The sequence below is a fragment of the Rhinolophus sinicus genome, chromosome 15 (genome assembly GCF_057876585.1).
Source record: "Rhinolophus sinicus isolate RSI-liver-muscle chromosome 15, RSI-T2T, whole genome shotgun sequence".
In the NCBI taxonomy this organism is placed as follows: Eukaryota; Metazoa; Chordata; class Mammalia; order Chiroptera; family Rhinolophidae; genus Rhinolophus; species Rhinolophus sinicus.
The window spans coordinates 80,135,334-80,152,315 of NC_142515.1; the positions used below are offsets into that span (position 1 = coordinate 80,135,334).

The window sequence follows — 16,982 nt, forward strand, 5'->3', positions numbered from 1 at the left end:
CATAGTTGAATTTGCTTAGAATCACACTGTTAGAACCTGGATTTGCATCTATTTCCTTACAGTTCCAGAGTATTAGTTCTTTTTAAAATACATATATGTAATAATTCATATATTTATATATATAATTTTCATTAAAATATATATATATATATATATATATATATATATATATATATATATATATATATATATATTTAATTTTCATTAAACTGTAGTGATGTTTGCATTGCACTATAGGAAAATAAGGCAAAATTTGTATTCAATGTTCTATTGGAAGCTAGAATGGTGTCTGGCATGTGACTGATTGATACAACCATATTAAATAAATAAGTGACATGTACTAACAATTGATGTGAGGTTGCACACCCTTAACAAGAAGTAAACTCTGAGGACAGAGCTATCATAAACTACAAGGGGACAGAAAAAATTGCATGAATTAGAGTCCATTTGAGTTTGACCAGGAGATCAATATAAATTAAGTGATCTAAATCAGAATCTAGAAAAAGCACTTTAAACAAAATAAATAGTTAAATGGAAGCAGGAAAATATGAGGGTTACTCAGGTTTACATTGGCTGAACCATAACATATATGTAGATTATTTTTAGGAGCTAAGGAGGGGGTTCAATGTAGTTTGAACTTAATTTATACGCAATAGGAAACATATTAAGTTTGTTTGTTTGTTTGTTTTTTCTTTTTCTTTCTAATGCAGAGTTGTATCACTACAGCTATAAACTTAGGAAGATGAATCTAGTAGTTCTGTTTGGTGAATTGAAGTATGGAAAAAATGAGATGTACAGAGAAACAGTACTAAGAATAAATTGCATTAGCAAGGTGAGAGGTAAGGGAGCTCAGCCCAAGGCTGTGTTTAAGAGACTGGAGAGGAAGAGATTAATAAATAGACATTATGAAGTTGGACATGAGCAGAAAGCAAAAAATTACTGCAGGGTCTGCAGGGACTGTAGACACCACACCACATTTTTTCTCTGTCCTTTCTGAAATCATTTACCTTTGGAAGAGGATAATCCAACTGATCTAAATGATATTAGTTACTATGTAAAAGGTCTCAAAGGAGCCTGTAGAGTTAGCTATCTTCCAACAGAGGTCTGTGTGAGTCTCAACTGCAAATGAGAAAAAGAAAATTGAAAATGCCAAAGCGACTTCAATTAGGGAAATTATAGCAAATTTTAGAAAAGGTGGTTTTGAGATAAGCCTTGAAGTAATGTTAGGCAGCCAATGAAGAAACGAGACATTCTGCAAATAACTGCAGATAGGCAAGAAAATATGGTGTAGGTTTGTTGTGAGGAGTCAAGTTTTATTAAAGCAGGGGTACATAACAGCAAGAGAAGGGAATATTTAAAGGTGAGCTTAGGTCAATTTACAGAACACATCATCAGTCATTAGGTTCTGAACGCTGAAAGGGAGATAAGGATTTCAAAATACTATAATGTATTAAGTGCCAAGACACTGAATTTAGACAGAACTGAGTTTATAGCTGGTTCTGACACTTATTAGTTAAGTGACTCACCATATGTAGAATAGGGATAAAAATTTATGTAGCTATTAGTTTTAAATGAGGCAGTGCATAAAATATTCTTAGCTCAGCGTCTGCCGTAGAGTAAGTGCTCAGTGTTTCCTAATTACTATGAACATGTTATATAACAGTAGTAATAGGGGGAAAAAAACCCCAAAAATCCTACAACCAAGCAATATAACCAGAAGGCATGTAAATGATACAGTAAATTCAGACTTGACTTTATAAACTCTGACTTTAGCTTCTATATTACAATAGTAAAATTACAATCACTTTAAATTATTATTTTATGTAGGACAAGAGGAAAGTTGGAAAATTACTGATGAAACTCTGTTAGACAATATGAATAAATGGTAGTGTATTGCCTGCATTTCAACTAAATTTCTCACGTACCTGGTCCACTTTTTCTTAACATTGTCATTCCTTTATTTCCTGCTAAAATGAAAATTATCGATTTACTGCTGTGTATAACTTAGGAAATCATTCTGAGTTTCTCAAAATAAAAAGTGAATCTCTTTGGAAGGGGGGTTATCTGTTTGTAAGGGGTGTAAATGTCTAACTAATACATTGTTTTGTACACGTGAAACTAATTTAAAAAATTGAATCTCTTTAAATTACTTCATTATAGATTTACAATAAAATATTATTGTTTTTAATTTGTATAAATACAATAAGAAAAAAATTATCCTGATGAAGTTGAAGTTTTACTAGTTACTTTATTAATCAGAAGAATAAATATAATTTATCCTACTTCTATAAATCCCAAAATTATGGAGTTCAAAAAGTGTTTAAAATAGTAAAAGATGATAAAAGGGATCACTTTAGAATTCAATAAGTGGTAGTATCAAAAAACTTATCAACATATCTTAATTTTATGTTGGCAGGGAATAGATCAGACTCAGGAAATGAAAATCATAGCAAATAGGTTAATATAACCTCTATTTTCATAAGGACTCTGATAATGATACATAAACAGTATATCTTTTGAAAGTTCATAAAATACAAAATATTAAGTTATTATGATAATGTATATCTCAATGACTGTTACCAAATAGTTTCTATCCCACTCCACTTTTATTCTTAATAAAATCATTTGTGTCCAACAAAATCTCTTTGAATTAGATGCCACCATTTCCCAGTATGAATAATTATTTGTACGGAAGCAGAAGTTTTTGATGTCAAAAACTGTCAAACAAATTAAGGCTGTATGCAAGAAATCAGGAAGGCCTGTTTTAGCCAAAATAAAGATACATGTATCTGTGATCTATTAGAATATCAATACCATTTTACTATATAAACTAATAATCAATTTTCAAAATATTTTCATGTATCAATTAAATGAGTTGTCAGATTTTTTTTTTAAATAAATTCAGTGGCTGAAAATGCTCTATGTATTTGTTATTAATACAACTTTTTTTTTTCCTTTTTCAAAATTAAATTTATTGGGGTGACATTGGTTAATAAAATTATATAGGTTTCAAGTGTATAATTCTATAGTATATCATCTACATAGTGCATTGTGTGTTCACCACCCAAAGTCAAAACTCCATCCATCACCAAATATTTGACTCATTTCACCCTCTCCTACCACCTTCCTTACCCTTTACCATCTGATGACCACTAAACTGTTTTCTGTGTCTAAATTTTTAAACAGAATTTAAACAATATATTCTTTAATTAGTTAAAAACATGAGCAATGTTTTATAGCACTCAAAACTGATAAATTCACATTATTAGCGGAAAAAATCTAGGTCATTTTAAGATTTTCTTGGCTTAGTTACATAAAGTAGCCACTACTTTCATAGCATATGCAAACTTTGATTCCTTTTGTTTCAAACTAAAAGCTATATTTATCTATCCAAAATTACATTAGCATAAAAATAAGTGTCTATTTTATGGCAAAAATGAATTATTGTAATTTTATACTTTTTTAAATCAGTTGTCAACATAGAAAAAACAATCTATAAATATTTAATCATCCTTCCCCCTCTTAAAAAAATAATAAAAGGAAATAAAAAGGAGCAATATCAAAGTAAAGGTCTCCATAGCATAGAAAAAAATTCACGTAACCTCAATCTAAACAAATACCAAGGAGATTTTTAAGCATTACTAACTCAACTAGCAGTTTTAAGGGTTATTTAGGCAAATGCCATTTTTATTTCCCCTGAAGCTGCCTGCTTTGCCTCATTGTGTGAGGTGTATATACTTCACCACGCTGGTGTATGCATCAAAGGATGCATCAAACCCTGCCTGTTTGAGGTTTCTTGTCTTCTGTTCTTAACACACTCATGTGATTACAGTATTTCTACTCTTGACTGGTGACAGATTAGACTTAACAGGCAGTTTCTCCTTATGTCTACTAATTTGGTGAGATTTCTCTTTTCTAGTTAATTTTAAAGGCTCTCTGACATCCTTTTCACTTTCTTTATTTTTGTTTGAACCAAGTCTTAAAGAATTGTAAAACTTGACATTTTGCTACATGATTTCTGTTTTAAAAAGAGAAGCAAGAGACAGAACATTGTAACATAACAAGGGAATACCAACAGTGAGCATTCTTAACTTAAATGAAAAAAGAGAATGCATTTGTCTATATAGTCTTTGATTGACTCAGAATAACCGATTTCTTGTTCTTTTTTACATGGATAGCCGTAATGAGACTACACCTACAGATTGATAACTGAATTAAAATAGTACAAAATATTAACTCAGATGGATTCACAATGAATCATTTTTAGGGCCTCAAATCATTGTAGAGACAGAGAATATCAGCGCCACCAATGCTGTTTACCTAAAGACACTCCCCACACCACCGCTGATTTTACATTTAAGTTAACTTTGCCAAACAAAATTCACAAGTGATGTACACATATATGCAAAATAAGTATTTAGTCACATTCACAGAACATTTCTAAAATGTTCTATTGAATGTTTTTAATTTATGAATGTGTTCTCAGAGCTAAAATTATTTATTTAATAGTGCTGCTCTGTTGAGCCACAGTAGGAGTCTTTCATTCAAAAGAGAATTTTTGTTATGATACTTGTGTTTAAAGATTTAGCATTTGAATAAAACATTTCATCGGAAAAAATTCATGAATTAGTAAAATGAGATGCTATGGTAAAATATACCATCTTCCTTCAACAGCAAAATGATACGTCCACTTCAAGATAGAAAGATTTAGAAATCTCAATGTACATTTTCTTTTGTATAGTTTATGTTTTATGAGAACTAGTTAATGCCTTATATGCTTGATTCAAAATATTATAGTCTAATCTATTAAATATATATATATATATATATATATATATATATATATATTACACATGCTATGTGATAGGCACATTAAATGCATATAAGACATTAAGTTTTCAGGATGAGCTCTGCCCCTTTCTCATGATGTATTGCATTGTATCTTAACCTGATATTTTTTATTCATATTAATTGATATCTGAGTTTGTTTTTACTAGCATTGACCCTGAAAATGAATGTATTTGTTGGGAAGGGCTCCTGGTGGCTAACTGGGTTCAAATTATCACCAGGAACTAGTAGCCGTTGTTAAACAGGAGGCTCTCAAGAAAGCTGCACTTCAGGGAGAACCTTGCACTAAACTGCCTGCCTCCTGCACTGACCTGCCTGCCTGCACTGTGTTCTTGCCATCAGAGCCAATCCTTATAAAGGAGTTCCCGGAATTATCTTTCAACCAATAGGGCTGAGACTTTCCCAGTTGGAACTGTGTAGCTATATCCTCATTAGCATCTTAACTGAACAACCAGAGCAGCTGCATTCTGACCAATCAGGACAGTGCTTTTAGGACCAATCAAACTTTGAGGATTTGGAGTTCTCATTTGCATTAGAACAACCAAGGATCAGGACCTGGGACTTATCTCTGTATAAGTCAGTTCCCCTCTGGCTAGGAGAGTGCACTTTCCCTTTCCTCAAAAATCTGTGTTTCCCTGGCTGGAGCTGAAACACTGAAGTCTGCTCACCAGCTGAGAACATAGAGGAGCTGTCCTGTCTCAGCGTTACCTAGTCATCTCAGCAGACTGGACTGGAGCAGAACGGACCGAGCCGGACCATAGCTGAACTATCTAGCCAGAGACGGGCCTTACCCGAGGGCTGCCACATGCCCAAGGCTACCTCACCACCATGCTGTTTCATAATCGAGCTGTAACACCATTGAGCTGTTTCATAGCTGTACTGTTCTACAGCCATGCTGTATCACAGTTGAGCTGTTTGCACTGAATGAAGTATCCTCCTTCACTGCATCCCACATCAGGGATACCTGTTGGCATTGTATTGGTACCAACAACCAATACAATACTGGTTGACACTACTGGTTGACACTACTAAGCAAAGAAAACCATGCAATCTATGCAACCATATTATTTACTCATTTAGGGTAAAAATAAGTTTGAATGACCATTTTCAGCAAAACTCAAAATCATATGTGACAAAGGAAAAAATTACTTAGAAATTTGCTATATACTACAGCTATCTCCTAAGGAGATTATTGGATCCATTCAAATGGACGGCCCTATGTTTTACTGAACACTTTGTTGAGTTAGCATACGGATCTCTGAGAGAAGATCTTGTCTTATTAAGGCGACCACCTCAGGGATGATATATATATATATATAGAAGGGGAGTACAGCACTAGGAATGGAGACAGAGGAAATGTAATGGCTCTGTGCGATGTCAGAGGGATAGTGGATGGGGGGAGGGGGCTTCACACAGTGTGAGGAACATAAATGATAAACGTCTAAGTATTACTTTGTCTTGTGCACCTGAAACTAATAATAAAAAAGAGCTATTTTACTTTGCATAATAAAACTCAAGACACAGATCTGCACTGTAGAATATTTCTAAATTATGTCATTAGTGCTCCATTGATTTTGTCAGTAAAAAATTCCATAGTATCAATCTATTTGGAGGCTTTATTAAATCCTAGAGCTTGGTGTCTATTAATCATACCTGTACAAAACTTTTCCTTTTTTAAAAGAATGAAATGCCCATATTTTAAATATAGCTAGCTCCTTAAATCCAACCTCATCTCACCATCCAACAAAAATATTACATAAGAAATGCAGGCTACTAATCTAACTAAGTGGTATTCTGTGAAAAGAGGTGTTGGCATATTTGGCTCATCTACTTTGGGCACTAAGCTCTTTTCTTACAAGGTTCAGAACCCTGTTGATAAAAGACCAAAAAGGGAAACAGACAGGATTCTCTAACTCAAGGAATAATGAAGATAAACTGAACACAAACACTTAATACTTAGCTTCAAGCACTCTGTGATTTCCTATCGAGGTATTGTGCACTCAATGTATGAGCTGCACTAATATGCTAAAGAAGGTTGAAAGTACTGCTTAAAATAAAGGCAAATCCAATAACCATAATGCATAAGGCATTATAGATCAAAGTTTAAAGGGTGTTTACTTCTTCAGAAATAAGATATAAAAGTTATTAAATCTTTATGTAGAAGTAGTTTTGCACCCATATGACAATGCTGGAAGGTTTACCAACAATGATTTGTAGATGTATGTGCATAAACACTCATAAAAGTATATGTATACGCTTTGTTTAACAAACTATTTATAAATATGTTCTCTTTTTCAGATGGAGCAGACCCTAGGCTGTGGGCAGTAAGGATTTCAAGCAGTAGTAGATCCTGACAAGCTAGAATTTATGTTTTTATGCGCTACAGAGAGGGAAAGAAGAAGCAAAGAAACTGGGGAAATAGAAGGGCACAGTTTCAGAATTTATAAATGTTTCAGATATACACTATTTGAGAGCATATAGCGAGAAAGAGCTTTAGCTTCTGTGATATTTGAAATCCTTTTTGTTTCTTAGTTTATTTCTTTTTGCAGAAGGAATTAGCATATAAGTATGAATGGACTAAAAACAAATTGAACTTCACTGAATAGTGATTTTGTGAGATCTTTAAGAACAAGTTTTTGAAACAACTTCAATTGCTGTTTATTATGCTGAGATAATACTTTTCCTAAAAATGCATTGAACAATTGTTATTTTCAATTTCTGATGTGCTAGGATTTCAATGTAACCAGACAATTTTAGTGCTAAAATTGTATCTCCATATACCTGGCCTGTCCATGAATCACGTCATAAGTGTAGAGTTGTCTTGATATATGGCTAGCCATATATATATATAATTTTGCTTTAACAGATTTGATAAAATAGGAAGGAGAATGATATACTTTACTTTCACTTTCACAGAATATTTATTTTTTCCCTTGGAGAAGTTTTAAAGAAACATATATCAAACCCAATCCATCCTTAACCATGTCCTTGCTGTAGTGTATAACAGAAAAGGAGTGCTGTAGACTTGTCTCCAGAATACCAGAATAGTGCCCACTACTTATTTCAGTTTCCTCTGTCTCTCGTGGTCGAACCATAGCCATGGGCTGTCAGAATTGTGACAGATCTGAAACACGATTAAACTCTTAGCTCCTTACTGCCACATTTGACTGCATGTACCCATACATTTGGAAGCCGTCCTACATCGCACACATCATGAGACGGCAGGGTTCTTTGGGAAAGGCAATAATACCGGGCAAAGTAGAAGGCAGGGGGAAAAGAACAGGACCAAATAATAGATGGATTGACCTTATAAAAGAAACCGTAGGTACTGGTCTACAGAAACGAAGCAGGGCTGTTGAGGATGGATCATTGTGGACATCACTAGTTCGTAAGTTCATCAAGAGTTGGCGCCAACTCAATGACACGTAACTCACTCACTGTTGCATATCAGTCTTAGCACTCATTTGATGTTTGAGGGTACCAAAAGAGTGCCTCCAGCTACCTCCTGCTTTCCAGCTCATCCAAACTGAAGAGTAACACTGAGGTCCACTTTCCACGGAATTCCTGACTTACTTAATCTGAGATATTCATTCAATACCAGCAACATCTTGGAGTATGTGTCTGGTGGGCAAGGGTGAAGTGTTACATGAAAATTTTGGGAATGTTATTTGTGAATTTCTTTGCTAATTTTGTTTAGCAAGTGCAGAAGAGGAAAAAAGTGTGGGAACTGGAATTTTCAGGTTTTGATTTAAGTGCCTGTTGCTTTCAGGGTCTACCTGTCACTGTGATTTAGAGATGTACTCTGTTCATCTTATTGCTTATCATGTAATTATTGATTTAAATAAATACACACACGTACATACATTAATTTTAAGACACTACATAATCAACCAATCAGCACATAAAGTGACAATTATAAAGATGTCAATTTTCTAACTGCTCCATTTTTTCTTTCTTTCAAGCAATAGAAGCACTTCAAAGTAGATTTCTAGAAAAATATAACCTAAAGATATAAGAGGAGAAGTTTGAAATTCTAAGCAATATGATCAAATGGTGGTGTTGGGGGTGATTCCAAGAGTAGACAAACTTTTCAAAAACATCTCAAATAGCATCACCTATCTTGTTATCTTTCCTTTCTACTTATAGGACTAGTCCTGGAGTTCTATGTAAATCAGAAGTAATTCCTTTCTTGTATTTACTGTAAGTGTCCTCTGTGCCAAATGACAGAAGCATGCTTGAATTAGATGGGATTAAATTTGTCTCTACTGGCATTCTAATTTGAGAGATGACAAGAGATGGAAGAGACTTGATTTGCAGATGTTACAAGGGTCAGGCTGTAAATACATCTTTGTTCATCAAGTGGCACCTGTTTAAAATTGTATCAAAGGTATTAGTCAACACGTCTTTAAATAATTTCTACTTATAGCCCTAAAGAGCCCAAATGTTAGCTGTGCCCTTGAAATTTCGGTGATAATATCTTGTTGTTAACCTCTTGCTTACCCTCTGACTATTTTTATTCATGACAAGTCAAAACTCTAAGAAAGATTTTTGCCAATTTTTGCATTTGTTACACCTTATACTTTCTGGCTTTCTTGGTATCTTGCACTAAGCTTTATCAAATCCCTCTGTTCTGAACCACATTGCCCACCCCCCATGTAGTTCTCACTTTTATCTCTGACTAACCAAAAATAAATAATTCTTTGGAAGAATTATGTAAGACTTTTCAAGGGAAGTATTGTGGAAATGTTAGTTACGTCACTCATTACTTGGATATCTGTCATCTCATTAGTTTCTCCTCTTATTTTCTCAATTCTCCTCACCCCTCTAATCTTTACACAGAACTTGAAAAAATATTATAACATGATAAACTACTGCCAAATCAACTGTTTCTCATTTCTTGTATGCAAATTCTAGTAGCACCTACAGAGAAAGTTGTAATCTTTACACATATTACAGTAAGAAATTGACATTTACATTTTTCTCTCTTCAAAATGGTACCAACAATATAACACAATCAGTTATGTTAAGTGTGTATTCCTTATGAGATTTAATTGCTTTGAAATTTAACACAACCATTATAAAACAACCATTTTTCTGAAAAAAAAAAAAAAAAAAAAAAAAGGATGTTTGAATTAATTTTTAATTTCTGGCCAACTGAAAAAATGACAAAAAAAGGCATTAAAACCCAATCATTAGCCACATCATAAAAAATGTAAGAGTAGTAGAATTATAATGTTATTCACATATATCTATTTACATGTGATATTAAAATAGCTTAGTTTTTTGGATGCAAATTGAGTATAATAATTAAACATTTTGCTATACATTTGTCAAGCACTTTTGATTTAAAAAGATAATGAACTATCATTTTAATTTTTATAACAGTGAATAGACATAATTGGTTCTATTGAGAATTATATATGGATGTTCATGTTTAAGTCTCTTTTAATATTACCTATATGAATATTTTTGTATATACAAGAAAAAATCCAAATTGAAATTCTTCAATGAGAAATTTATATTTCTCATGTCATTACAAAACACTCCTTTTGCACAGCATAAGCTCTTCAACTTTAGAATTATGTTTCATGATTTATGAATTACTTGCTGAAGTTTAAGGATTTAAAGAAAATTCTCTATTGACTGCAAGTCTGAAAAATGAATGTCTAGTTCATGTACATTGCCAGTTAACCGAAGTGTGCGATGAATTACTAATATGGAAAACATATAATTAATTAAATATTCAATGGAGCCATTTCTCTGAAAATTAATGAAACATAGGATACAAATTTTTTTATTTTTGCTTAAAAACAAAAAAGGCATATAATTATAGAGTGATTTAAATCAACATATTTCATTAAGCATCAGAAAACCATCTGTGTTATTATTTAAATTACAAGCAATTTAAATTTTCCCTAAATAATTAGGGGAGAGGGGATTAACTATCTTACACTCAGGTGCATTAAAAAGATCTACTATAAAGTTTTATTAACCTTTAAAAATAAACTTTTAGTCAATAAGTATTTATGCAGTCCCATTCAGAAATTCAGCAAGTAGGTGGAACTACTGGGAAGGCAGGAGTATGACACGGCCTCTTTTCATCTGCCAGGAAGTTCAATTAAACTAATCTGTATTCACAATTGGGGATAACATGTGCATGTCTTAAAGAATGGTTGCTACCATAAATAAAGCTGTAATGAACATGGAGTATATATGTCTTTACGAATAAATGTTTTTAGATTTTTTGGGGCATATACCCAGGAGAAGGATTGCTGGGTCATATGTTAATTCTATTCTTAAGTTTTTGAGGAACCTCCACACTGCCTTCCATAGCAGCTGCACCAGTCTGCATTCCCATCAACAGTGTATGAGCAAGCGTTCCTTTTTCTCGAAAGCCTCTCCAGCACGTTATCATTTGTCTTATTGATGGTAGCCATTTTAACTGGTGTGAGGTGATATCTCATTGTGGTTTTTATTTGCATTTCTCTGATGATTAGTGATATTGAGCATCTTTTTATATGTCTATTGGCCATCTGTGTATCCTCTTTGGAGACATGTCTATTCAGGTCTTCTGCCCATTTTTTAATTGGATTGTTTCTTTTGTTGTTGTTGAGTTGTATGAGTTTCTTATACATTTTGGATATTAGCCCCTATCTGGGGGCATTGTTTGCAAATATCTTCTCCCATTCCATTGGTTGCCTCTGTGTTTCATCGAAGGTTTCTTTTGCTGTGCAGAAGTTTTAGTTTGATATAGTCCCATTCATCTATTTTTGCTATTACTTTCCTTGCTTTTGAGGTCAAATTCATAAAATCATCTTTGAACCCAAGGTTCCTAAGTTCAGTACCTATGTTTTCTTATATGCAGTTTATTGTTTCAGGTCTTATGTATAAGTCTTTGATCCATTTTGAGTTAATTTTGGTACATAGACAGATAGCAGTCTACTTTCATTCTTTTGCATGTGGCTTTCCAATTTTCCCAGCACCATTTACTGAAGAGGCTTTCTTTTCTCCATTGTGTATTTTTGGCTCTTTGGTCGAAAATTATCTGTAGCTTTATTTATGGTGGCCAAGACATGGAAACAACCAAAGTGTCCTAAAATAGATGTTTGGATAAAGAAGCTGTGGTATACACAACGGAATACTACTCTGTCATAAGAAAAGATAAAATACTGCCATTTGCGACAACATGGATGGACCTCGAGATTATCATGCTAAGCGAATAAGTCACAAAAAAATTTGAGAACCATATGACTTCACTGATATGTGGGATATAAAACTGAAAGCAACAAAGGAACAAGACAAACACATAAAGAAACAAAAACTCATGGACACAATAGTTTAGTGATTACCAGAGGGTAAGGGGGGAGGGTGTTGGTAGATGAGGGTAAAAGGGGTCAAATATATGGTGATGGAAGGAGAACTGACTCTGGGTGGTGAACACACAATGTGATATATAGGTGATGTAATACAGAATTGTACACCTGAAACCCATGTAACTTTACTAACAATTGCCACCCCAATAAATTTAATTTAAAAACAGAAAAGGAAAAAAAAAACAAGAGTGGATCCATGGTGGTCTGGAGTTTTTCTGTGTTATATTCTGGACCAGCACTCCTATTCAAAAAAGAGGATGACAGGGGCACAAATTAGGCCCAATAACCAGACCTCAACAGTTTTAAAAACCATTTTAACGTAGATCAAATGTAATGTGGAATTGTGTATTTGGTTTATCCCCAACCCAGGGCTCAGGTAATCTGGTTTATACGGAGAAGGAAAGTATAAATAAAACTAAAGAGGATACTTTTACTAATAAGCTCTTTTGCTATACAATAAGATATGAATCATTACATATAGTCTAGGCTGTGGCTCAGGGAATGGGATGGAATTCCGCTGAGGAGCTGAATGAATAGATAGTCCCAGGCAGGCCCTCCTTCTCTAATATTTTAAAAATGGAAATTAGTTTCTTGAAATTTAAATTTCTGAGGTCATTCTGAAAGGACCTAAATTAGACTCTCAAGGTTTTTTTAAGTGCTGAGAATTTCAAACTGTCTTGAAGCGTGAACAACTTCCTAAATTTTGTGAAGATTGATTAGGTTTTTTTAAACTACCAGTTTATCTTTTAATATAGGTTTATAAAGTAATCTTGGTACGCTTACATTTCTCAAGTCTTGATTTATTTTACGAACTAGATTCAATAAGCCTGAGAATTATAGACATGGGGTGGGGGGAGGGAAAGGAAAAGAAATAAAACAGGGAAAATAGAGACTTATAGTAAAATTGTAACTAATTTCAGGAGACCCAAGTAGACACATGAGTAGTCTAGACAACAACTATTATGGGCAACTTAATATTCAAACATTATTTTATTCCAATCCTTAGGAAGAATTGAAGCAAACTGGCTAAGTTCTTAATGAGCTATGGTGAATGCTGTTGCTGGGATATTCAGGCTAACATCTGTCTGACAGAAAATGTAAGTTCTTATTACCACTATTCACTGCTTCCACACAATTCATGGGTTCCTGATGCAGTGCTTGTGTATGTCGGATATTGTGTTTGATGTTGAGAAATGCAGTACGATATACAAGAAATACAGTTCTTCTCTCACTCCTATACAGCCTGGTTTAGGAAACAGTATAGCACTTTCTTCCTTCTTTATTTCTATTCCTATGAGAAACATGAATTAAGTGCCTACAGGTTTTTAGACAATACGGATATAAAATCCTGACACTTGTCCAAGAGCTTTTCAGACATTGGAGATAAATAATTTGAAACGAGGGTACAGCAATCCGAGACAGAGGTAGATTGATGTGAAGAGGGGTCAGAGGAAGAAAACTAATATTAATTAAACACATATTATGTTTCAGACCTTCTGTCTGGCATACAAATATATACCAAGCTTAACAGTCAGAAAAGAGTCTCAAATTCTGAAAAATGCAATCATAAAAAGATTAGTCTCAGCAACACATATTTGAACACATTGCAAAATGTGGTTAGAAAAATATGGTACATGCAATTGGTAGGAGAAAAGATCATACCTATCCCTCAGATTTTTCTAATGTGGAATAAATCCTCATATATTGAAAATACTTTAACATATTTAATACTTTATTTTTGTAAGTGCAGTAAGTGCATGCTGATTTTTACACTCTTCACATTAGTAATAGGAGTAATTACTTTGAAGCATAATAGGAAATTTGATGATCAGTTCATTAAAATGGGATCTAGATGCAGGTAGGATTGCTAAAATTTAATTTAGTATTCTTACAAGTATTGGCAAAACACTCATGCATTTCATTATCCATCCCTAAGAGTAATAGACAGTTAAAAAATATACTCAAGCATGATTTTCAGTGTTTCTCATAATATATAGAAATAACTAAAATAAAATTTTGCCTAATATATGTTCACATTATGTGGATGTTCTAATTATTATTAGCTCCAACTCCAATTACTTAATAATCATTTTGACCCTAAAGAGATGTGTTCTGAAAGTATGTCAATTATACAGACAAACACAGAAATACACATAGCACTACTGCCCTGCCCATGGTAACTATTTTATCATAATTATAAAATTTACTTGTCGTAGGATAAAAGAAATACCCAAAACTATACACTGTTAACCCTATTGGTGTCATAACAATGAGAATCTTGCCTTAAATAATCATATTAATAGTGTATTTTTTTAAAAAAGCAAAATTAATAACAGTGTATTAAATACAGTAATAGGGAATAGGAGAATGGGATAAATAACAGCAAGTGTTACATACTAAATTATGGATTAGTAGTAATTTATCAACAATGTGAAAACAGAAAAGGAACATTATTTATCATAATACTCAATCCCAATTAAATAAAATGTTATCTCCATCAAATAAGTATAAAAACATTGTATATCTTTTTAGGTAACATTTCAAATAGCACCATTTCCAGTTCATAGGCTGTTTTCTGTAGTCTCTGAACTATTACAGCGCTTGTAGTCAGATCTAAAAATTATTATTTGATGCAAATAATATACTTTCAGATATGTTGCATTTTGATTAAGTTCTACTTATTTTCCATAAAAACTTCTAATAATTATGACAAGAAATTATGGTTTTTAATCATTTTATTGCTGAACACATCATAAGCATTCTGAAAATAATGCTGAATTGCTTGAGATAGTATAAAAGTCTTTGAAAACATACACTTGGCTGCACAAAAAACAGTTTATAGTATACAATGTCTTTGTGAGCCACAATTCTGATTCATCAATCCCTTTTTATTTTTGCAAGTTGAATTTTGCACTCTTTCAGAATTCTTAAAACTCCATTTAGATGAAATAATTTTCAATTTAATACAAGAGAAACAGATATACAAAAATATCAAATAATGGCTCATATAACATCTGGAGAAGCTCCCCCTCATCAAAATTCACTTGAGAAACAGAACAAATATTAGTTTGGTTCAGACTCAATAACACTGTTAAGCCACACTTATAAATTTAAAAAAAATAAATTACCAAGAACATAATACTGAAAATTGTGATATATCCAAAGTCTCTCCCCTTTAAGCATTGAAACTGCTGTGAAACTTTGCAGTGATGTCATTAAAAAGTATTACCTTTTCACCTCTTGTAAATATGAAGATAGAACACGCCAACATGTTTTCTCAAACAAAGACCTCAAACATTTTATTTCAACTTACTATACTTACTAATACAATTTTATAATAATTTCTAAGTGGGTGAAAATGATTCAAGAATGTTATTAGAATATATTGAATAGACTTCTATGAGAGTGGCTCTTTCATTATGCCAAGTTCAAATGTGTGCATTTGGCAAAAGCCTAATAAGAAGCTCCTTGGAAGGATTGGCAAAAATATTAACTGTAAAATTGACTAAAAATATGCAACTGTATCTTTATAAATTCACTTCTGCAATAGGCTTAACAAATATATCACAGGAAATTCATTGCTAATGTTGATAAGTAAACATTCTTCAGGCAGATGAGAAAAAGCTAAATCATGTGCCCTTCTGTGGGTAGTTTTTGTATTAATTGAAATTTTTAATGATTTCCCACGGGTTTCTGCCAAAATTAGAGAGAAATCTAAAAGCTGATCGATCACTCATTTTAGCACTTACCTCATGTGGGTGATGAGGAGTGTTGTAGTGGGAATGAAAAAGTCATCCACTCGGTCAAATTGCTTTCCCACCGGCTGGGTGTGGATCGTGTGGTGTGGCACGTTTGCACTGGCCAGGGTTATTACCTACACAGAACACACCGTGTTTAGACCTCAGCAATGCATTCCCTTACTAGGATCAGCTTTCATTCTATTCAGAGTTGAAATAAATCTCTGATAGTTATTGGCACAGCCTCTTTCTTGCCATCCTCAAAATTAGTATATTAATAAGCAAACTGGAATTCTATCACTGCTTATTTTCAATGTAGAAACTTCTGTTTCTATAAAGAAAAAAAATACAAAAAGATGTATTTTGAATAATTTCTGCTTAATATATAAATACACATATAAACAACTTCTGTATTATAAAACTTTTAACTTTGCTATAAGAAAAGATAAAAGCAAGCATACCTATGTAAATGAGATATTAGCTTTCTTTTTTTTAAACACCTTTATTGCAGTGTAATTAATATACAGAAACTAAAACAAAAACAAACTGCTCCTCGTATAGAACAGAGCAGGAAACATAGCACTGAAAACTTCAAAGTAAATCATATGAAATATTTTAGATTTCAGATATTCTAGAATAGATAAAATAGTTTAAAATGTATTCCTCCTATAAATTGAATATGATGGATTTAAGTAAGTATTTTTTCTTTCTTTTTTTTTTTTGAGTTTTAATGAGTTTATATGAGCCAAATTGACGACAATTGCTGGGAAGCAAAATCTCAACAGGTTAAGAAAATGCTCCCCAGATTTAAGTAAGTTTTAAGCTGAGGTTTTTTTCCAACTCTTCATCAGTAATTGGCTTTTAAAACTTTTATAGTCCATTAAAGAAAAGATAACTGCATTTAAACTCTTTTATTCCTTACATCATATTATGTACCATTCTAGCAGTTCTTTCAGATTTTTCATACCATCATGTTATTTTTTCCTATTGTCAGTGCTGCACACCATTGTTGTTAAGCATTTTA

The 16,982-nt window shown here is 32.8% G+C and overlaps 1 protein-coding gene across 5 annotated transcripts in view; it reads right to left on the reverse strand.

Annotated features, from left to right (window-relative positions):
* FSTL5 (follistatin like 5) overlaps positions 1-16,982 on the reverse strand; it is a 639,519-nt gene that overhangs the window by 40,533 nt on the left and 582,004 nt on the right. For all 5 annotated transcript variants that reach the window (XM_074337776.2, XM_074337777.2, XM_074337780.2 and 2 more), the window contains one exon: positions 15,971-16,095. In XM_074337776.2, the coding sequence (XP_074193877.2) occupies positions 15,971-16,095 (125 nt within the window). The remainder of the gene's footprint in view (positions 1-15,970; positions 16,096-16,982) is intronic.